At 53.6% G+C, this 21,062-nt stretch overlaps 7 protein-coding genes across 7 annotated transcripts; 3 read left to right on the top strand and 4 right to left on the bottom strand.

Annotated features, from left to right (window-relative positions):
• Positions 1-774: 774 nt before the first annotated feature.
• On the top strand, positions 775-1,675 carry CCMA1212_006273 (Putative proline-rich protein 21; the record flags this gene model as incomplete). The annotated part of the gene is made up of 2 exons (XM_073703503.1): positions 775-838; positions 900-1,675. The coding sequence occupies 2 exons, from the start codon at positions 775-777 to the stop codon at positions 1,673-1,675; spliced, it is 840 nt and encodes a 279-aa protein (XP_073557933.1).
• Positions 1,676-2,463: 788 nt separating this feature from the next.
• Positions 2,464-4,249, bottom strand: CCMA1212_006272 (uncharacterized protein; the record flags this gene model as incomplete). The annotated part of the gene is made up of 5 exons (XM_073703502.1): positions 2,464-2,787; positions 2,839-3,451; positions 3,540-3,690; positions 3,718-3,805; positions 4,151-4,249. Coding segments are annotated over 5 exons (1,275 nt in total), but the record flags the coding sequence as incomplete, so codon positions are not given.
• A 1,480-nt stretch (positions 4,250-5,729) lies between these two features.
• On the top strand, positions 5,730-11,024 carry CCMA1212_006271 (Multidrug resistance-associated protein 1; the record flags this gene model as incomplete). The annotated part of the gene is made up of 16 exons (XM_073703501.1): positions 5,730-5,861; positions 6,011-6,551; positions 6,607-6,833; positions 6,896-7,175; positions 7,235-7,468; positions 7,527-8,200; positions 8,268-8,736; positions 8,794-9,064; positions 9,117-9,167; positions 9,223-9,287; positions 9,339-9,523; positions 9,576-9,883; positions 9,954-10,079; positions 10,142-10,222; positions 10,290-10,470; positions 10,533-11,024. 16 exons carry the CDS (start codon positions 5,730-5,732, stop codon positions 11,022-11,024), a joined length of 4,317 nt encoding a protein of 1,438 aa, XP_073557931.1.
• A 215-nt stretch (positions 11,025-11,239) lies between these two features.
• CCMA1212_006270 (uncharacterized protein) lies at positions 11,240-11,575 on the bottom strand (the record flags this gene model as incomplete). Its single annotated transcript, XM_073703500.1, has 2 exons — positions 11,240-11,525; positions 11,571-11,575. The coding sequence occupies 2 exons, from the start codon at positions 11,573-11,575 to the stop codon at positions 11,240-11,242; spliced, it is 291 nt and encodes a 96-aa protein (XP_073557932.1).
• Positions 11,576-12,295: 720 nt separating this feature from the next.
• On the bottom strand, positions 12,296-14,149 carry CCMA1212_006269 (uncharacterized protein; the record flags this gene model as incomplete). Its single annotated transcript, XM_073703499.1, has 3 exons — positions 12,296-12,717; positions 12,786-14,012; positions 14,080-14,149. The coding sequence occupies 3 exons, from the start codon at positions 14,147-14,149 to the stop codon at positions 12,296-12,298; spliced, it is 1,719 nt and encodes a 572-aa protein (XP_073557699.1).
• A 1,146-nt stretch (positions 14,150-15,295) lies between these two features.
• Positions 15,296-16,525, bottom strand: CCMA1212_006268 (putative thioredoxin reductase; the record flags this gene model as incomplete). Its single annotated transcript, XM_073703498.1, has 2 exons — positions 15,296-15,390; positions 15,451-16,525. The coding sequence occupies 2 exons, from the start codon at positions 16,523-16,525 to the stop codon at positions 15,296-15,298; spliced, it is 1,170 nt and encodes a 389-aa protein (XP_073557698.1).
• A 413-nt stretch (positions 16,526-16,938) lies between these two features.
• On the top strand, positions 16,939-20,851 carry CCMA1212_006267 (Cytochrome P450 monooxygenase yanC; the record flags this gene model as incomplete). Its single annotated transcript, XM_073703497.1, has 5 exons — positions 16,939-16,950; positions 17,488-18,629; positions 18,734-19,114; positions 19,442-19,749; positions 19,833-20,851. The coding sequence occupies 5 exons, from the start codon at positions 16,939-16,941 to the stop codon at positions 20,849-20,851; spliced, it is 2,862 nt and encodes a 953-aa protein (XP_073557701.1).
• Positions 20,852-21,062: the final 211 nt, after the last annotated feature.

Below are 21,062 nucleotides of genomic sequence, written 5' to 3'. Positions count from 1 at the left end.
CCACACCGACGCCACGAAAAGACATTCGGTAAATTTGGAATTGGACGAAAGTACCGCGTGCCTCCGCGCAGGGATTGCGAGTTAGTCCATCAATCAATCAAACACAGTCTTGGCCAGATAAGGCGCGGAATTGGCACGCGGCATATCGGCAGATCAGATTCGAAGGAAGGGTAACTAACCCCAGAAGCCATGCAACCTTGCCTCCCCCTCTCTTTACCCATGCAGGCTGACCGGCAGTTCTCCGAGCTGTGGAGATGGGCGCCGCATCGATGCACGGTGACACTGTTGCCCAAAGCTTTTTTTTTGTTTTGTGTTCGATCTGCATTGCCGCGAAGGATTGCGCCGAATAAGGTAATTGCTCAACCTGCGAATAGTGACGTGTGGAGGGTGACTGGCGATAGTCTCGTGATTTCTCAGAGTGTGGTTTCAGGATACTACGGTTTAGGGAGTATGGTGACTGCGTATGGTGACTTGATGATGGTTCAATGGGCTTCTGTGTACGGTGACTGCGTATGGTGACTCGTTGAAGGATGACTGCCATGGCGTATGGTGACTGAATGGCAAGCCGGTGACAGACTTGATCTCAAACGAAATCGACAAAGTCCATCCCTTTGGACGTACTATTTATGCGGATTGTTGCTACTGGACAAAACAGCCCATTCTGACAACAGCATCATTCCACTGCCTCACTCAAAAATCACCAGCTTCCTTGGCAGCTTAGCACCTCTTTTGTCTCGTACGACTCAAAGAAATCAAAAATCAAAACATTTCAGAATGAAGTTCTCTCAGGCTATTCTGCCCATCTTTATGCTGGGAGCTGTTGCTTCCCCTGTGCCGGGTAGGATCTACGATGTTCTCCTCGTGGTTGGGCATTTCTGTTTGCTAACGGATTGGTTTAGTCAAGGTTGAGGGACTCCATGGCGACTCTTCCATGTCTCGACGAGCTGAGGCTAATGCTCTCCACGGAGACTCTTCGATGAGCCGCCGAGCTGAGGCTAATGCTCTCCACGGAGACTCTTCTATGTCTCGTCGTGCTGAGGCCAACGCTCTTCACGGTGACTCTTCCATGTCTCGTCGTGCTGAGGCAAATGCTCTTCATGGAGACTCTTCGATGAGCCGCCGAGCTGAGGCTAATGCTCTTCACGGTGACTCTTCTATGTCTCGTCGTGCTGAGGCCAACGTACACGGCGATTCTTCCATGTCTCGCCGTGCTGACACCACCGTCCATGGCGATTCTTCCATGTCTCGCCGTGCTGAGGCCAACGTCCATGGCGACTCTTCCATGTCTCGCCGTGCTGAGGCCAACGTCCATGGCGACTCTTCCATGTCTCGCCGTGCTGAGGCCAACGTTCATGGCGACTCTTCCATGTCTCGCCGTGCTGAGGCCAACGTTCATGGCGATTCGTCCATGTCTCGCCGTGCTGACACCACCGTCCATGGCGATTCTTCCATGTCTCGCCGTGCTGAGGCCAACGTTCATGGCGACTCTTCCATGTCCCGCCGCGCTGAAGAGAATGCTCTCCACGGCGATTCGTCCATGTCTCGCCGTGCCGAGGCCAACGTTCATGGCGACTCTTCCATGTCCCGCCGCGCTGAAGAGAATGCTCTCCACGGCGATTCGTCCATGTCTCGCCGTGCTGAGGCCAACGTTCACGGCGATTCCTCCATGTCATAAATTGTAAGTGACTTACAAGAAGCCTCCCCGGCCTTTAGTTCATCGCTTACAAGACGTCTTAGGAAAGACAAGAACCAACAGAACTCAATCAAATGGCACAAGGAAACTCGGTATTGGAAGCCGGCTCAGCATGACCAATTGTCAAACTCGTTCATTGCTTTCCCTGGCGGGCTTGGACGAACGGAATGAGAGGGCTTGGATGAGGTGTTTGATGCGGTGGAATATGGTGCGATGACTCTTGATGATTGAATGATATTGTGGGTGGAATAGCTACCTCCCTTAGCTCCTCAATAGAGTAGAGTTTTGGAATAGCAGACGGTCTTTACTTTGCTAATGATTTGCACACGTGGTTTGCCTGATTGACATGTGCGGAATGCTCCAGGGTTGGGTTGTGGAATACCCTAGACCTAGATGCGCTGCAGCGGGTTTTGCCCGAACTCATCAACTTGGCTTCATGTCTATCACCAGGCTAGCAACGAAGATCTATGCGCGAGAAAACTTAACCTCTCGCTATCTCTGGGCTGCATTTCAATCAATGTATTGTGGGAACGTGGGCTTTTGTACTGGCCCTAGACAACGTATCCTCGATGTTGAGTAGCAACGAGCACGAGCGTGTCACACGCATCTTTGCAACCCCGCCCGCTAATACTATGCCCAATCTCAAGATGCAGAAGAATCATGAGTATGACTATGGTTTATCTTGTTGCATTTTTTTTTTTAAATTTAATCTGGTGGCTCGCTTGGCCATTGCGGCTTTCTCAGCTTGCCCGTCTCTAGTGTACAACATTTCATGTTGACAGCTTTGCCTCAGCACCCGCCTTCACCCCCATATCGACATCCCCTCCATCATCATCACTTGAACTCGAGCACAGCACAGGCCTACTAGGGCACTGCGAAATCTCGCGCAGCCTCGTCCTCAGAAAGCTCAGGCAATCCTGAATGTCGCTGTCCTCCGTCACGAAGCCAAACCGCGCCCCGAATTTATACAGCGTCTGCACCTCCGAGATCATCATCTCCGCCTTGTGCGTCACACAGCACGTGGCGCCTGTATGGCCTCTGCTGTTGGTGCCCATCAGGTCCTGCCCCGTTGGTGATTGTGGTGCATTCGTAGTCTATAAACTATGTGAGTAGGGTGATGGGAAGAAATTGATGGCGCGACTTACACTCTGTACCGAATGTGTGTAGCTGCCATTCTGGGCAGTAGTAGTAGTATTATTATTGCTGGTGAGCGCACGTGCAGACGCAACGTCCAATGATGCATTATCAGGGTTCGTCTCCGTGGTAAAGAGGCTGTCTCTATTGATCGATCTGCCGCTGTGGGACGATGCACTGCTGGGCAGGACACTGATTGGCAGTCCCAGATTTTCGGTAGCACTGGGGATCTGAAGAGGGTTACTTGGGAACGTCATTGACGTCGAGACGCGGCGGGCGGTGCGGTCGGCCGGGTGATTGGGGGAGGAGTAGTATTCGTCCTTCGGTTCATCTGAGAGGAGCTCTTCTTCCAAGGGAGAGAGGATAGAGGGCGGCGTCGGCCACGACTTCAGGAGGAAGTTGTCCGTCATGTCGAAGATGGAGTCTTCGGCTGCATCGCCAAAGGACATGGGGCCGAATTCAGCGCCATGGGGATAGATCTGCGTGTCTGGCTGGGACGGGTTGTGCTTCGCGTCTGTCAGGCCCAGGCCAGACGGTGGGATTATGGAGATGGCGGTTGTTGTGTTATCAACGTGCTCATCCATGTGGAATTGCGCAAAGATGGTTCCATTGCTGCCCTTCTTCCTGTTGCCTGATAGTTCTCGTGTGAATACGACTGTGCGATTACATGAAGACGGAGAGGTGGCGTGAAGAGAGTCAATGGAACACTCACGACAACGCCTTTGCGCATTCCGGTTCTGTAGTTTCCGTCTTTCCCTTGATGTCTGTGACTCGTCCATCCTCATACCCAAGAGCTGAACGTGGGAGCTGCGAGCAGGGCGTCAATATCAAGCCACCGTTAGCGACTATTCTTGTACCCGAAGCTTTTTGGGGGCACAATCAACCTTTACTAGGTTGTTTCTGGGAGTTGCAGATCTTGGTCAGGCTAAAGACATCCCCATCCTTCGGGACGTATCGTGTAAGCCGGCCTCGGTAAGGCTACATGTGCATACAGAACCAAGACATAGTTGCGAATAGCAACCAACAGAAAGGCCCTTACGCAGGTGTGGTAGCCGCCCTGATGAAGCAACTAAGCATGTACGAGATCAACTCACTTGTAGGATCAATTAACCTGTAAGCTAGAGCCCTGAATAGGAAGGTTCTTTTTCCTTCTCGCCTGCATCCCTCTACCCAGGCTACTCACCCCAAGCCTTGGTGATGGAGCATTTAGCACATGAGCCCTCGTGTGGTTTATAGTGACGGATATGCGGTTCTAGGCTTAGCTGCGGGCCTGCCGTGTGCTACATACATGTTTGCTTCCCTAGCCACATGCATAGGTCTCACCTCTCTCGAGGATCCTGTCAGCAAGCCGATGGCGAAATACCCCAGAGATTGGCTGCTTCCCCCCCAGCGATGATTGCCGTGGACCGTATATGCCGCGAATCCTCCATGGATGTCTCACTGGGCTATCTGGGCTTATACTCACCTCGGCTGCGGCCCCCCAGGGCTCCGGCAAGCTTATACGGGCTCCAGGACTCGGGATGAGCACATGCAAGTATGGACAAAACGAGCCGAGCTTACCGATAGTATGTGATAGACGTCTCTCTCCCTCTCACTCACGCTCTTACGCAACTCACGCAACTCACTTCTCTGATGTCTCACGCTGACGAGCTGGAGGCCGGGAGTGGCGACTCGGGCATTATGGGGCTGGCATAAAACCGCATCTGCAAACCGATCCTTCGTACTGGGTCAGTGGCTTCTGCCTAAGCGCCGTCAGTAGAGGAATCGGAATTGAAGGCGTCAAAAAAGGCAAAGAAGCAAGCAACTGTGGTTGGATCGTGGCCAACCTCGTACCACAACCAACCAAATCCTTCCCCCCGCCCTGGATGATGATGGATGTCTCTGGCTTGTCGGCCGCACTCACGCGGGGCTGCCAGTTGAATGTTTCGGATAGGACCTTTTGCAAGACCTATGGAGGTTGCCGTAAACATGACAATCGGAGATCCACGATGACCAAGCATAGTCAAAGAGGCGATTGGGAGGGGGAGGGAAGTCATGCAGGCAGGGCTCTTGATAAGATCACGATTACATTACCCAGTGCAACTAGTTGCGGACAAGTCACCGACAAAAGACGACCGTCGATGGCAACATCAGCAACAAGCAAGGATACAAGGGCATCAAAGTGAGCTCGGAAAAGCTGCCGATGACAAGTTGGGTGACAAGTTGTCTCATCTGGAAGCGTCAATCACTGCCTTACAGTTACTGGCATATAGTAAGATCGTAAATGCAAGTAGATCACCGGCGTGCCTTCAGCAAATCACAAAGGCGCTGCTCAGCTGCTAGCACAAAAGGCACTGACCGGATCGGGGGGTCATGGGACGACACCCGCTTCTTGCGGAGATAGCCCAAGACCCCTGGCGGTCGGGCCAGCCCCCAAGCCCGCAGACCGGGAACTTTGTTAAGACGGCCGATGATCCCAAGAGCGTGACTCTATCCTCGATTGGGGAAAGACCGCGGTGAACCCGAGGGCTCGACTTGCAGTGCAGCGACCTGCAGCAGATGGATTATCACGCCATGACACTCTTCGCCCCGGGGGAAGGGGGTTGCAGCACGAGCGATGCTACGCTGGGCGGGATTATGCCTCCAATGAGGGCGGCATCGCTCGCTGAGGATTTATATCACGAACCGGGAGGTTCAGCCTCTGGCGGATAATTCTCCTTATCGCCTCCGCGCTACTAGGGCAATTACCTTGGTAGTCAACCAGAACATCCGGCATTGAGGTTGGCGATAGTACAAACTAGCAGCAGGATCTGATCTTGGCTTTTTTTTTTCTATTCTTCTGCCTGCTCCCTTTCTCTCTTTCCTTTCTCTTGCGCCGGCTCGGTCTCTCCTGAGATGGTGCGATGCCAACGACCAAGTGACGATGCCGCTCAAGCTTCGATTTGTTTCCAATGCCGCGTCCACCTTGTTTCTGCTCGTGCTGCCGTTTAGGCTGTGGAAACTCCGCCGAGAGACGATCAAGGTCCTCCCTGGACACCGTGGCTATGCCAAATTGGTATGTCTCACACTGTCCAAATCTCGTGCTGAGAGGGGCTATGCTTTCCGATCGGGATCGTGATCGTGATAGTGAAGCACTACGCGTATAGCCTCTACCAGTTACTAGTAGCGTTAGGAAGAGCAGTTGACTGAGCTCTTGGGATACAGACACTTGCGGCCATACTGGCGATAGTCCAATTGGTCTTGTTGGCCTCGACAATCTCGCCTGGCTTGCCTTTTGATATTGATGTCCTGTCTGCCATCACGTCCTTGATAGCATGCTTGGGTCTCTGCCCGTTGATCTTCTTGGAGCATACGCGGTCTGTCCGGCCATCAGACCTTTCCATTCTTTATCTGTGCGTGACTCTGGCATGCGACTCCGTCGACCTGTGGACAACCGTCTACCAAGATGCGGCCGCATCAGTTGCTCTTCCGGATCTTTTGCCGGCCATCGTCAACATCTGCATCAAGCTGGTGCTCGTGGTCACAGAAAGCCAAAGGAAGGACACGATCCTGCGAGATGGCAGTGAGAAATGGTCCCCCGAGGAATTGTCGGGCATCTTGAGCAGGACTTTCTTCTGGTGGATCAACTCCATCTTGGCTCAGGGACGCCATAACATCCTCACCGAGGACAGCCTTCCGCCCATCGGGGCTGAGCTGTCGTCCAAGCTGCTTCGTCACCAAGCATCAGTTGCATGGGATCAAAGAGGTATCAATGAACCCTTCACCGACTAGATAAGAAACGACTTCTAACAGTTGAGTAGCCAAGCCCATTGGGAAATTGACGTTGCCAAAGGTCCTGATTGCGACCACCCTGCCGCACTTCCTGGCGCCCATCCTCCCTCGTCTTTCCCTCATTCTTTTCCGTTATGCTCAGCCGGTGCTCATTCGCAATGTCATCCGTTACCTGGATGCATCCATGAATGGGAACTCCACCAAGAGAGATTACACGGTAGTGGTGATGGCCATTGTTGTCTATGTTGGCCTCGCGGTAAGTTATATGCCTCTTTGCCAGGCTTGACAGTGGCTAAACAACCCTTTTCTCCTCCTCAGATATCCAAAGCAGTATACCAGCAACGCTTGAACCGCCTCAAGGTCATGATTCGAGGCGCGGTGGTTGGTCTCATTCACCGCAAGTCGCTGAACCATATTTCCAGCAACTACGATGACGGAAAAGCCGTCACTTTGATGAGCACCGATGCAGAGAACGTTGGCCAGAGCGCGAGGTTCTTCCACGAGACGTGGGCTCAGGTTATCGAAGTCCTGATAGGCACAGCCATGCTGGCTAAAGAAGTCGGCTGGATCTTTCCGGTCCCCATTGTCATCATCTTCTGTAGGCTTGAGAAGTTCATGATCTGACACTGGACAAGTGACTGACTGCGGTGTACATAGTCTGCTCTAGGATGAGTCGGTACTTGGCCAAGAACTTGCAGAGCAAGCAAAAGAGCTGGAATGAAGCTACCCAGAAGCGCCTTTCCATGACAACATCCATGCTTTCATCAATGAAGAGCTTGAAGATGCTGGGAGTTGCTCCGTATACAGAGAAGCTCATTCGCAACCTGCGACTACAGGAGCTTGCTATGGCTAAGAGAGTGCGATGGATGATGGTCGCCTACAACGCAAGCGGTATGCATCCAACCTGGATATGCCCTTGATCCAATGAACCTCTTCTAATTCTTTGCAGCAAATGCTCTTGGCATCTTCTCTCCCATCATCACATTCGTGCTCTTCGCCTTGGTAGCGCGATGGAACGGCACCGTTCTGGATGCAGAGACTGCGTTTACCACCACTGCGCTGCTCGGACTGGTCACGCATCCCGCAAACATGATCATGTCCATCATCCCAGAGGCTGTAGGCTCGCTGGCCGCTTTTGAGCGAATTCAGCAGTATCTGCTTCAGCCACCTCGACATGACCAGCGAGTGCTGCTCAATAACTCCGCTGATGACACGCCTGCCATCTCCCTGGAGCAGGTGACTATTCAAATTAGCCCATCAACGCCCCCCATCCTATCAAACATCAATCTAGTCGTTAAGAAAGGCTCCATCGTCATCTGCTCTGGCTCCGTGGGCAGCGGCAAGTCAACTCTTGCCAAAGCTCTCATCGGCGAGCTGCCCATCTCCAGCGGCAGCGTCTCTGTCTCGTCAAAGCGCATCGGCTCCTGCGAGCAGGTCTCGTGGCTTCCCGGCGGGACGATCAAAGAAGCCATTGTTGGATTCACGCCGGAGGATCCCGAGTGGTATGACCAGGTTGTGAAGCTTTGTTGCCTCGATGAAGACGTTGCGACGCTTTCTCAAGGACATCAGACGTTGATTGGGAGCCGTGGCCTGAACCTTTCTGGTGGCCAACGACAGCGAGTGGTATGCCTTGCCTATCCGAACTCTGATCGTCTTGACCTTCCAAGGCATTATACTGACAAGTTCACAGGCACTCGCTCGTGCCATCTATGCCCGCTGCGACATTGTCATTCTGGATGACAGCTTCAGCGCACTCGACGGCAAGACAGAGGATCGCATCGTCGAGAATCTCCTCGGTCCAAATGGCCACTTCAGAAAGATGGGCACAACCGTCTTCCTCATCACCAACTCGGGTAAGCTCGCGCAGTCATACTCTGCACTCAATCTAAGACCGACGGCTAATGATAACTTTACAGCATCGCATTTCAGCTTGGCAGACTGGCTCATTGTCCTCGCTGATTCTTCCATCCAGTATCAAGGAACCGTCGCTGGGCTGGAGAATCAACCGCAGAGCATTCTCAAGGTGAACGCAACTGACTTGGATAAGAATGCCGCCGAGGAGCAGTTGAAAGTCGACAGCAATGTGCAGAGGCAGACGATGAAAGTAGCTGATGCCATTTCCGACTTGAGCAGAGCCACTGGAGACATCACCCTTTACGGTAACTGCCGCCTTCATGCATGTTTTCATGACTTTGACTGATTGTCCTGGTGTATAGGCTACTATATCAAGGCCATTGGCTTCCGCAACTTTTTCCTGCTCCTGGCCTGCACAGCCTCGTACTCATTCTTCGTGACGTTCCCCCAGTACTGGCTGAATAAGTGGACTGCAGCGCCTCCCTCCGACACAATGTTTTACATCGGCGGCTACCTGATCTTGTCTCTGCTCGCGTGGGCGGCTACTAACGGTTCAATGTGGTCGACGAATATCCTCATTGCTTCTGACTCGGGAGCTGAGCTTCACCGTCGCACGCTTTCAACCGTCATTGGGTTTGTATATGCTGCGTCCGCCTGCAGTGTTTGCCTTACTGATCAAGAACAGGGCTCCTCTGTCATTCTTCTCGGCCACTGACATTGGTGTCATTCTCAACCGGTTAGTTGCTTTATAGGCTCTGCGATGCTTCAGATGCTGATTAGTTTTTGTGCAGATTCAGCCAAGATATCCAATTGGTCGACCGACAGCTGCCACCGGCCATTCTGTCCATCTCAAACCGTAAGCTGCCTCAAACCATATCGTGAAGCATCATGTGCTGATTCGGAGCAGAGGTCTTCAAAATCTTGGTGCAGGCTGCTTTACTCTTCGCAGCCCAGAAGCTCATGGCAGTGACACTTCCCGTCTGCATCGTAACCGTGTACCTCATACAAAAGGTATACCTGCAAACATCGCGACAGCTACGGTTACTCGAACTCGAGTCGCAGTCCGCAGTATACTCAAGCTTCCTCGAGTCGGTAAGTCAACATCCCGGAATCTCAGCTGTTTCCTATCCTGACGGCATACTAGGTGGAAGGCGTTGCGACCATTCGCGCATTTGGCTGGGAGAGGCAGATTGAGAACGCCAACGTCAATTACCTGGACAAGTCTCAGCAGCCTTCGTATATCCTCTTCTGCCTCCAGCGGTGGCTCAACATTGTCCTGGACCTCATGATTGCTGCGATTGCCACCGGTCTTATTACACTGGCTGTTGTCTTGAAGGGAACGACGACCAGTGGCCAGATTGGTATGGCGCTGAACATTGTGCTGGTTGCCAACACGACTCTCCTTAGTCTTGTTGAATCATGGACAAACCTGGAGATTTCTCTGGGTGCAATGTACGTTCTCTGGCCGTGTTCACTTTTCTTCTGCCACCACCCTGAAGCTCATACGCTTACCATTCAATAGTGCCCGCTTGAAGAACCTAGAGGCAGAGACGCCAAAAGAAGACAAACCTGGCGAGAACTACGTTCCCGTCGATGCTTGGCCCTCCTTGGGAGAAGTTGAGCTGGAGAACGTGACAGTAGCATACAAGTAAGCTCATCCTTGCAGAAGTTCTCTGTGAAGCCGCGCCAGCTAACAACTTCACCACTTAGCCCCGAAGCAATCGCTCTGCGAAACATTACAATGAAGATTTCGCCAGGCGAGCAGTTGGTTGTCTGCGGCCGTACCGGCAGGTATGTAATCCTTGCACGGCATCAAGCCTCATACCGGATATTGTCTGACAAAGCTTTTCGCGTATAGCGGGAAGAGTACTCTTCTACTGACTCTCTTGCGGCTTTTGGATGCCAAATCCGGCACAATCAAAGTCGATGGCGTTGACCTCAGTCTGGTGCCACGCACCTTGGTCCGGCAGAGATGCTTCATCACAGTTGCCCAGGACCCATTCATCCTTGGCCAGGCCAGTCTTCGCTTCAACTTGGATGTAAGGAACATGTCCTCTCCTGCCCTTACGAACACGGTGGAATGAGCTAACAAATGGCACAGCCCTCTGCTTCTTTCCCAGATGAAATCATTGTCAAAGCTCTTGAAAAGACTCGTCTATGGTCGCACTTCAAGCCCAGAACCTCCATCCTCAAGCCAAGCGTCATACTGAGCACCTCCATGGCAGCACTCCCGCAACTGTCCACCGGCCAATTACAGCTGCTCGCTCTGGCGCGAGCTATTCTTCAGGTCCAGCATCTGAATAGTGAGTCTAGCATCTCCGAGGCTCGACCAAACGGCGGGCGTGTTATGCCGATTCTACTGCTGGATGAGGCTACTTCGTCGCTCGATCCTGCGACTGAATCTGCCATGCGAAGTATTATCCAAGAGGAGTTCTCGGATAAAGGCAATACGGTTGTTGCGATTACACATAGGCTGGGTGGTGTTGCTGGTAATGGAAGGGCTGGGAAAGATACGGTTGCGTTGTTGTCGAATGGTAAGATTGAGAAGATGGGCAAGGCGGAGGATATCCTGGGCGATCTCATCTCTCCATAGAATGACGTTCACGTCTCTACGCTTTATGAATAACGCCAAGTACAAGTCCAAAAGTAAAGGTCGCATCATGTCCAATTTGAAGCCTTCTGCGAGACCGGCCGCTCTTGGAATGGCCGCAGTCCAAAGCCTGACTTCTCATATACCATTTCAGTGACTTACTTGAGTGATTTGCTTCGCTTGGCTGAATCCCAGCGTCCGCCAGTCCAACTCTCGATTCAATTAGCAAACGCTTCCGCCTGATGGCGGTAGGACTTCCAATATACTTTGCCCAATGGCTCGTCTCCAAGACTGTGCAGTGGGTGACCTGATTCAGCACTCTTTCCTCTCCATCTCATGACGGGTTTCCGGCCATCCCTGTTGTGAACTTCGTATGTGTCATCCGTATCGGTATGGTTGCATGCCGTGGCAATAAATTCTTCGTCAAGCATGACTATTCGTTGCCCGTGTTCTGACCCGATTCCGTTGTGGATGTCGCAAAATGTAACGCTTCGATGCTCGGAACTTCAATCAAGGCTCATGATAGACTCGGTATATCTCTCCAACTACGCCATTGGGAAACTCCCGTTGGGCCGCATACTCGGCATCACAGAGTTCCCTTGCCGGTGGCACCGATGACTTCACGTTGCAATCTACACAAGCTGTTGGTTCAGTCGCAAATCCTGACTAGAGGACGGATATTCCACAAGACCCATATCCATGATTGCGACGCTGGCGAGGCAGTAGCTGCATTGTATATCCGATGGATTGACGACTCCTTCGGGGACCAACACGTTGTGGCAAGCATGGACTCACTCGGCTGGGGTGGAACGGAGACGTGAAGTAGTCCCTTAAAGGGTGGAGATTATAGCAGAAGACTGCTTCCAACGTATCATAGTCATGACGTTGCTGAGGAGAAGGAGTGCAGGAGGAGGTGCTGCTTGTGGGATGGATACGGATGGTTTTTCGAGGAGTACTTGTTTGCCTTTCTCTAGGGCGGCGAGAACCCATCCAGGATGAAGGTCATCTGGCAAGGCAGTATATACAAGATTGACAGAGGATCCTCAATTATGATTGTCCTGTCAAGCAGTTGTCATGAAGTCGAAAGGAGAAGGCGATGGGGTCATGCCATCCTGCTGCTCGACATATCGGATCTGATATACTCGCAGAGATGAAACATATCAGCCGAGTCATTCTACCAGGCGTAGAGGAGCACAGCCCAATTCATCTCTATAATCTCAATCAATTTTGCTCGCTCAGATGCAGACTATCTATGCAAAAGTGCTTCGCACACCTCATCCAAGCCTCACCTTCCGCCAAATCCGCAAACACTCCTGCAAATCCATCGCCAGCGTCCCCTCCAGCGCATCAGATGTATCCTCAATCAGCGCAATCAACAAGGTAGCTTCAGCAAACACAGACTGATTCTCCTGAAGTACCTGAAAGTCGGACTGTCTCATGCCCCCCATATCGGCCCACGCCTTCCAACTGTCCAGCATGCTGCACAGAGCCGAGGTGAATTCTCCGTCGCGGACCATGCGGTGCAGCATGAAGCCGACAATCTCCTTGGCCGTCAGGCTTTCGTCCCAGAGCTTTCGGGATTTGAGCCATGCCAGACAGTGGTTGGCAACGAGCTTTGTGTCCCATTTGGGGCTTTGGAGGGCTTCCATGGCGCGTTGGTCACGACGCTGTTGTTCGGTCCTCATTTTGTCGCGCACTATTGCAAAGACCATATGAGCCAACGGACATTCAGAGCCTGGGAGGCGTTCAATGGGAGCTACTTACTGTCCTGCATCCGCTGCTCCATCTCTCTGCGCGTCCTGTCCCTGGCGGCCTGCTCTCGCTGCGCCGGAGCCATGCGTGCCTCCGCCTCCATCGCCAGACGCTGCTCTCGGTTTCTCTGTGAGAATTGATCGAGTGAAGCGCCATAATCATGGTGCTTGGTCGCCCATTCAGGCGTCTCCGACTCGTCCACCACGCCCAGAAGCACAAGGACGCCGCACGGCACCGTCTCTTTTCTAGAAAATGACAGAATGTCGTCCGGAATCTTGTAATTCCAGAGGATGGTCTGGCTAGAAGTGCCGTATGCTGTGGCGGCACTTGCAAACCAGACGCCGTTTGATTTGCGAGACTGTATGCGGAGATGCTCGATGTAGAGGCTCTCTGGCGCGGCAGCGGTGCTGCTACCGTGGTTCCTTTGGACCAGTGCCGTCACAAGGCCGGAGAGGGAAATCTCACAGGTGATGTCGCTCTCGGTGTTTGCATCAACCTGGAGTTGAATATGGTCCGCCTCGTCGTGGCTTGCTGCCGCTTCACCGGGGTCTCTATTTTGAACATGATCCTCTTCACCATCCGCCACCTTTTTCTCGTCTTTCCTCTCCTTAGAGTCGCCATCAGAAGCTCCTCCTCCTCCTCCTGGCAACCTGCTCGCTGGCGATGGCAGACGAACCCAGTACGGCGGCAGATGGGCGTGATCGCGGGTAATCCACGAACTAGACCAGGCCACAGCAAGAGACAAATGCCCATCCGAGTCGTCCAGCGGCGCAATCGTAAGCGCCTTTTCCCCCCCGTCAGGCGACATCATCAACGAACATCCCACCGGCGCCCAAAGCCCCGCAGACCGCAACAACTTCCACCCATGAGGATCCGGAACAGCCCCGAGGTCCAGCAGATAGGAAACAAGCTCGTCAAAAGCGACCTCGACCTGCGGCTGGCGGACCTGATCGGCGTATTCGACGCGCTGGGTCTTCATGCCGATAGCATTCGTCTTCCAGTTGAACGTCGTCCAGCTGCCGCCGGGAATGGAGCTCGGATGCCGTGAGAGTGTCCAGTATTCGGATCTGTTCTGGAACCTGTCCAGAGGCATTACGGCATATCGCGGGAGGTCAATCTCGATGACGCGGTTGACGACGTCGCTGCGGGTGAGTGCGGTGAGGCGACTCCGCCGGAGCATGCGCTTGATGCGTGAGAGGGACGCGAGAGTTGCGAATGTGTTGTAGAGGATGGGAAGAACTGAACTTGTCAGTCAGTCGGGCTTTGCCATCTTGTGATTGAGGTTATCGCGTGTTGTGATGGTTACCTCCCAGAACGGCCAATGGAACGCCAATGTAGGTGATGATGTCCGTTGCTGACTTGCCATTGTCGGACATTTTGAGACGTCAAGTCTGCCGCCGTAAGGACGGATAGTTGATGTTGAGGCAACTTGGATCTCCCCCCCCCTTTCTTATCCTCTTCGTCTTCGCTGAATTACACAGGGGAAGAGATTGATTCGAGATTTCAAAAGATGAGGCGCAATGAAAAGCCGCCTGTTAGGCTCAGCTGCTCGTCTAGATGCGTGTTAGCGCTGCGACTGTGCTCTTCAGCTGGACTCAGCCGTGTAATCCTGGAACTGAGGAGGTTGGGTGCTACTCGAGAAGTGCTGACCTGAAGCTCAGCGAGTCAACATCGGACGATCTGGTGAGCCCGCAAATGCTCTCAGAAGACCATAAACAAGATCAGGAACAGCACCAAAAGCAAAGTCCTTCGCATCGTTGAATCTTGAAGACAACAGCTATGGCTCACTTATTCGATTCATGCCCTGCTGGGTGCCTGACGCTAACATCCCAGCCGCCCTCCGCATCCTCAGCCCCAGCTTCAGTTCAGGCTTCCAGTAATCGAATCGACCAAGGCTGTCCGTCCGCTAATTGTTTGGGCCCCAGGCCCTTGGCGCTTCAGAGATTCGTTTCTAATCGAGAATGCCATCATCTTCGGTGTTATGAAACAAGCCTTTAGATAGAATAAAATATCCCCACCCGGTGATTTTACTGACTGCTTCCGATGCTGTCTCTTCTATTATGTAGGAACACGGAGATCCCCTCTTTTGTACTCGTCATAGAAGCTCTGCTATCAGATTCGGGATACTTTGTATGGGATGGTCTCTGTGTATAGGGATTGTGTACTCGGGAGCACTCCCTAATTCCCCGAGCGGCACCCGTAGTGGCTGTAGGATGATGCGCGCTTCGTGAGGGTTGCCAATCTCTCCTGTTTGTTATGGATGGACACCTATTCCTTGATGCAAGTAACAATACGCTGGAAGATGCAAACTCATGACTGTGATCTCACTTGAGCAGCACATTTTCCTATAGAGCACATCACGATGCTTAGTGAAGCCTAAGCATTATCTAAAGTACGTTTTTACTGCTCATCCTCAAGGCTTATCTGTATGGTGCACTTTCTCTATCCTTTGGCTGCAGATCATCTGCCTCGTCGCAGCGCTCAGATCACTGAATGCCCTCCTTCAGCCACTAGCCACGGAGCTACAAGTTGGCCTCTTTCGCCGCCGCCTTCTCCAGGGCCCGGTTCCCTTCCTCATCAGAAAGCTGGAACGCAATCGAGGCGCCAACGCGGATCCCTATCACCCTCTATCAGAACGGCAACTTCTTTGACATGGACTGACTGCATCATGACTTACCGTTGCTACTCGCCATGAGGGCTTGCTTAATCGACTCTTGCGTATCTCCGGCGGCAAAACACCCGTACACACTTGAATGCAGCATCATAGGATCAACCTCAACGTCACCATTCGGCTTCGTCTTCAGCTTCAACTGCTCAATCAAATCTCGGCCGCGGTTCCGAAACGGAGGGCGATGGAACAGCATTCCCAGCGTCACGGGATTACCACTCTCAAACTCGATCGAGATGCCCTTTTCGGGACCCTCGCCGTTGTTGACGAGACGCAGGATGGGACGCTCATCGAGCTTGATGCCGGCGGCCATGACCTTTTTGAGGGCCATCTGCGTGGGCTCATCTGTGGGAACTGGCCCGTTGCTGTAGATTGTAAAGTCCTTGTTGAACGGCAGGGCCATCAGGGCAAAGTGACTGTAGGACGGGTTCGGAAAGGAGAGCATGCCGATGGGATAGTCTTTTTGTTCAAAGCCATCGCAAAATGGACACTGGTAACTGCGCAAAGAGTCAGTACGGTATCCAATCGAGAAACGGGTGGTTGGAAGAGAGACTTGCATGTGCTGAGGCCAGTTTTCCTTGTATCCCTCAATATCAGTAGGCAAAACATCCTCGACCCCCGTCGCAAGAACCAGCTTGCGCCCCAAGTACGTATTGTTCAGGCTGTCGACGGCCTGGAAGCCCTTGTACCCGGGCACGATCTCGGTGTTGGACACGGCCACGATCTTGGCCGGCACAAACGTCACATGGTCCGAGTACTTGTCCTCGATCTGCTGGCGCGCGATGGAGCGGAACTTTTCGGGCGGGATGCCGTCGCGCGAGAGAAACGTGTGCATCTCCTTGGCGCCCTGGTTGCGGAACTCGCCCGTGTCGAAGATGATGGAGGACCGACAGACGCGTGCGAGAGTGAGGGCCGAGGAGAGGCCGGCCGGGCCGCTGCCGATGACGAGGGCGTCGTAGATGGTGGAAGCGGCGCGAGACATTGTGGTTTCTGGTGGAGGATGGGCGTTTAGGGGGGATTGCTGGGAGCTGCGGCAGGGAAGAACCAGGCTGAGAAGCAGGACGAGGGAAGTGCGCCAGATCATGGCCTGAGGACGAAAATATGAGGAGTAGCAATAAGATCCAAGGCTGGTGGAAAAGGTGAGGATCTACGGGGGTAGAGGAAGGACGAGAGGCCAAAGTTGACAGTGACGGAATTGTGCAACGGCAGCAAACAGAGGCGAAGTCGGTTTCCGACCTTGATGGACAAGATGTTGAGGCAGGGATGAGAGACGCGGGGGTGGGCAAAAGTCTCCGGAAACTCGGCGAGGGGGATATTGAGGGCCAATAAGGAGAGGAATAGGATAAATCTTGCTTGATGGATTTATTCAGACATTATGCTGGAGATGTTGGATGGGCTGATGATATCATTGGCACATGTTGATTGTTTGTTTCGCTCTTGGAAGGACGGCATGTCGGATGAATTGCTGGGCGCATCAGCGACTCAGAGACTTGCACGATGGTCATCGATGTGAGTCGATGGATGAAATGTCGGCGGATAGGCTGACAGAAGCATTGTGTAGGACGTATGATGAGGAGTGATGCTTGCTTTGAGAGCACAGGAACATGTTGACCGTTGAGAGTTATGAGTGGTCCTTGGATCACAAGCGGTGGTTGGTGTTGAAGCATTGAATGGAAGGAGAGTGTGCAACATGATGGCATCGCTTTACACTTTTGGATTATATACGAAAGCTCGGCTCATAAACGCTTGCTACGAATTCAAGATGTCGGTACCCGTGAAGAAAAACCGGCAACCGTCTTGGGATGTAGACCTCGAACCTGTCTGTAGGATTTAATAGGAGTCATGTCGAGGCGAGGACAGACTCCTCTGCATATGAGCAACTCAACGTCTGTTTCAGAGATCGAGGGGGAATTGCAAAAACACAAACGATATAATGTCACTATTGGCAAGGATAGCACTCATATCTCCCTTGGTAGGTAGTCCATAGCCTTTGAATCGTTCCATTTCACGATCCCACTCAAACGCTTGACTGACACGATCGCTTAGATACTATGGCTCGCATACAAGCTATGGACCCGCGACCCTCGCATGAAGCACCTCCCCCCAGGCCCCAAAGGCCTCCCCATCATCGGCAACATGCTCGACATGGCAGACACGGACAAGATGATGACCCTCGCCAAAGACTGGGCCGACCAATACGGCGACGTCTTCTACACCAAGGTCGGCCTCCAGCACTTCATCTGGCTCTCCTCCCCCACCGCCGTCAAAGACCTCATGGACAAGCGCGGCTCCGTCTACTCCTCCCGCGCCGCCAGCCCCATGATCAACATGGTCTCCAACCAAGAACGCCTCAACTTCCTCCCCTACGGCGAAAAGTGGCGTACCCTCCGCAACATCCTCCACTCGGCCCTCAACCTGGAGACGTCCTCCTCCTACAAGCCCGTCCAGGACTTTGAATCCAAGCAAGCCCTCTGGGAGATCCTCCACGCAAAGGACGACACCGAGTTCAGCGACATCAACCGCAGGTACTCAACCAGCACCATCATGACCATCACGTACGGCCAGCGCGTGCCTCATCTCAGCGACCCCCTATACCAGGACATTCTCAAAATCGTCCGCCACTTTTCTCTTGCCACGGCGCCTGGCGGGTGGATGGTTGACACGTTGCCCATGCTGGCTGACATTGTGCCCGAGTGGCTGCTGCAGAACTGGAAGACGGTGGCCAGACAATGGTATGAGGAAGACTCGCGGATCTACCTCCGCATGTACCATAACCTCATGGACGACATCAAAAACGGCACCGCGCCGGATTGTTTCCTCAAGGACATGGCGAGGGAAAAGATTGAAAAGAGTCTCATCCCAGATGTCACGGCGGCGTTTGCTGCGGGAGCGTTGATCGAAGCCGGGAGCGATGCGACTACAACAGCCCTCAACAATGTCATATTAGCCTGTCTTTTGTATCCAGAAGTGGTTGCTGGCGCTCACGAGGAGCTCGATAGAGTCGTGGGAAGCGATCGCATGCCCGACTTCAGCGACGAGCCGAACCTGCCATACATCCGCGGCATTGCCAAAGAAACACTCCGATGGCGCGCCTCGACCAAGATTGGGACATGCCACTCAACCACCCAAGACGACTGGTACAAGGGCTTCTTCATCCCCAAGGGCGCCGTCATAGTTCTCAACTGGTGGTAAGCAGCACATCCCCCCCCCCCCATTNAGGCGCTGACGATGTCTTCTTCCTTTACCTATACAACCAGTAGAGAGACACCAAGGCTGACGACTTATCACACAGGGCCATCCACATGGACGAGTCCCGCTGGAAAGACCCCCAGCGCTTCGACCCAACCCGCTACATCGCCGACCCCCTCACCGAAGCCGAATCCATGGCCCAGCCTGACGCCAACCTCCGCGACCACTTCACCTTTGGCGCCGGCCGCCGCAACTGTCCCGGCGTCCACATCGCGCACAACTCCCTCTTCATCAACATCGCCCGCCTCTTCTGGGCTTTCGACATCTCCAAGTCCGTCGACGCGGACGGGAACCCGATTGAGCCGTCTACGGAGGCGCAGCCGGGGTTCTTGCTGACGCCGGTCAAGTTCCCCTGCAGGCTGGAGGCGAGGAGCGAGAGGCATGCGGCGATTATCGAGCGGACGTGGGAGGAGGCGCAGAGGGGGTGATTTTGTGCGGTTGAGCTGGGAAAAGCTTAAAGCAGAGGGTGATGACGATGGGGTGCGTGGTTGGGGGCGATTGGTGATGATGTGCGTGTCCTTGTGACGGAGCTGAAAAGTTAAAGATCCAATGAGAGTGGTTTGGCTGGTGATGAGGCTGCAAGGGGGGTCATCCTTCGTCTCTCAGCTTATGAGGCCGGTAACAATCTGTGAATGCCCAACCTGTAGATGGATGCTTGTATTTGACCACAATGTGATCGGAAACCGGCTGGCTGGCTCATCAAGCCCGGGACACATATAAATACAGCCACCTTGAACCTTTCAACATGCAGCCATGCCGTTCAAGCCATTAACTGGATGAATCTCCTCGCCTCTACAGAAAGAAAGCTATTTATCGGAGTTGACATCATGTCTGACCTCGAGAACTTCCTCGCCCAATTCACCATCGTCCTCCAAGACGCCACCGCACAACTCCAAGGCCCCCTCAACGATGAGCGCATCACAACCCTCACCCCCTCCGAGACTCTGCCCGAGAACAACAAGAAGCTATGGGATCTCCTCGCCCAAACAGTCAACCTGGCCGACCAAATCGTCCACCTCCTCCAACCGCCAGCCATCCGCCTCGCAGAAACATACCTAGGTAACCACTTCTCCCCCTCCATCAAGCATCATCCCCCTCCCTCAACCCCCTTCTTACCTCCATCACAACTAACAATCCCCAAGCCTACCTCGACACCAAAGCCCTCGTCGCAGCCGTAACCCACAACATCCCCTCCCTCCTCAAAACGCCCCTCCCAACCCCCGTCCTCGCCCAAAAAGCCAACCTCCAACCCCTCCGCCTCTCCCAAATCATGCGCACCCTCCACCAAAACGCCCACATCTTCGCCTACGACCCAGCAACAGACACATACTCCCACAACGAAGCCTCCCTCCTCCTGCAGACCGACCACTGGACCCAATGGCACCGCTGGGTCACCCTCTACGGCGAAGAGTTCTACGACGCAGCCCGTTCCATCCCCGAGGCCATCAAGGCAGACGAGTCCCGCAGCGCCGCCCAAATCGCCTATGGCACCGAGAAACCAATCTTCACGTACTTTGCCGAAAGGGGCCTCCAGGAGAAATTCCACAAGGCACTTGGCGCAGGCGCTGTCGCTCAGGCTCCCGGCATGCTGGCAGACTACAACTGGAACGAACTCGGCGATGCAATCGTCTGTGACATCGGTGCCGGCGGAGGAGACTTCATCGCGGCCCTCCTCCGCAAGAACCCTCGCATGATGGGCGCCGTCCTCGAGATCCAGCCCGTAGTGGACATGCTTCAACAAAAATTCGAAAAGCCAGACGGCATCTTCAACGACATTGCAGACCGCATGACGCAGCTCCACGCAGGCGACTTCCTCTCGTCCATCCCCCCTTACGAAGTCTACACCATGAAGTGGTGCCTCCACAACTGGACAGACGCCGACGTCCTCAAGATCCTCGCCAACGTCCGCCGCGCCATCAAAATCACCCCCCGCGCGCGAATGGTCGTCATCGAGTCCGTCCTCAAGGAAGGCCGCAGCTCCCGCGTCTGGAGGTATGGCGACCTGACCATGATGTCCACCGCAAACGGGCTGGAGCGCACCGAGGCTGAATGGAGGAAGCTTGCCGGACAGGCGGGCTGGGTCGTCAAGGACATTGTGCCCTTGCGGCATGCTTGGGCTGCCGCTATCGACTTGAGGCCCTTCTTTACCGTGTCCATGTAGTTGACGATGCATGTATCTGGCCTCTTACTCTTGTATAAGTCCATTCACCATCTTGCTCTCATAGTGACAGCCTTACAATAAAGACTAGAGCGTGTTGTGTCAAGGATCAAGACCATGCCGTGCAAATTGTGATCGCGACTCGGGACGACTTCTTACTTAGTAGCCGTTCAGAGAAAGTGACTGAACAAAGACAAGCATCTTTCTCTTATAT

This window comes from Trichoderma ghanense (assembly GCF_004382785.1).
Source record: "Trichoderma ghanense strain CCMA-1212 chromosome Unknown scaffold_7, whole genome shotgun sequence".
In the NCBI taxonomy this organism is placed as follows: Eukaryota; Fungi; Ascomycota; class Sordariomycetes; order Hypocreales; family Hypocreaceae; genus Trichoderma; species Trichoderma ghanense.
The sequence above is the reverse complement of the archived record's forward strand: the minus strand, read 5'-3'. Positions and strand labels throughout refer to the sequence as shown.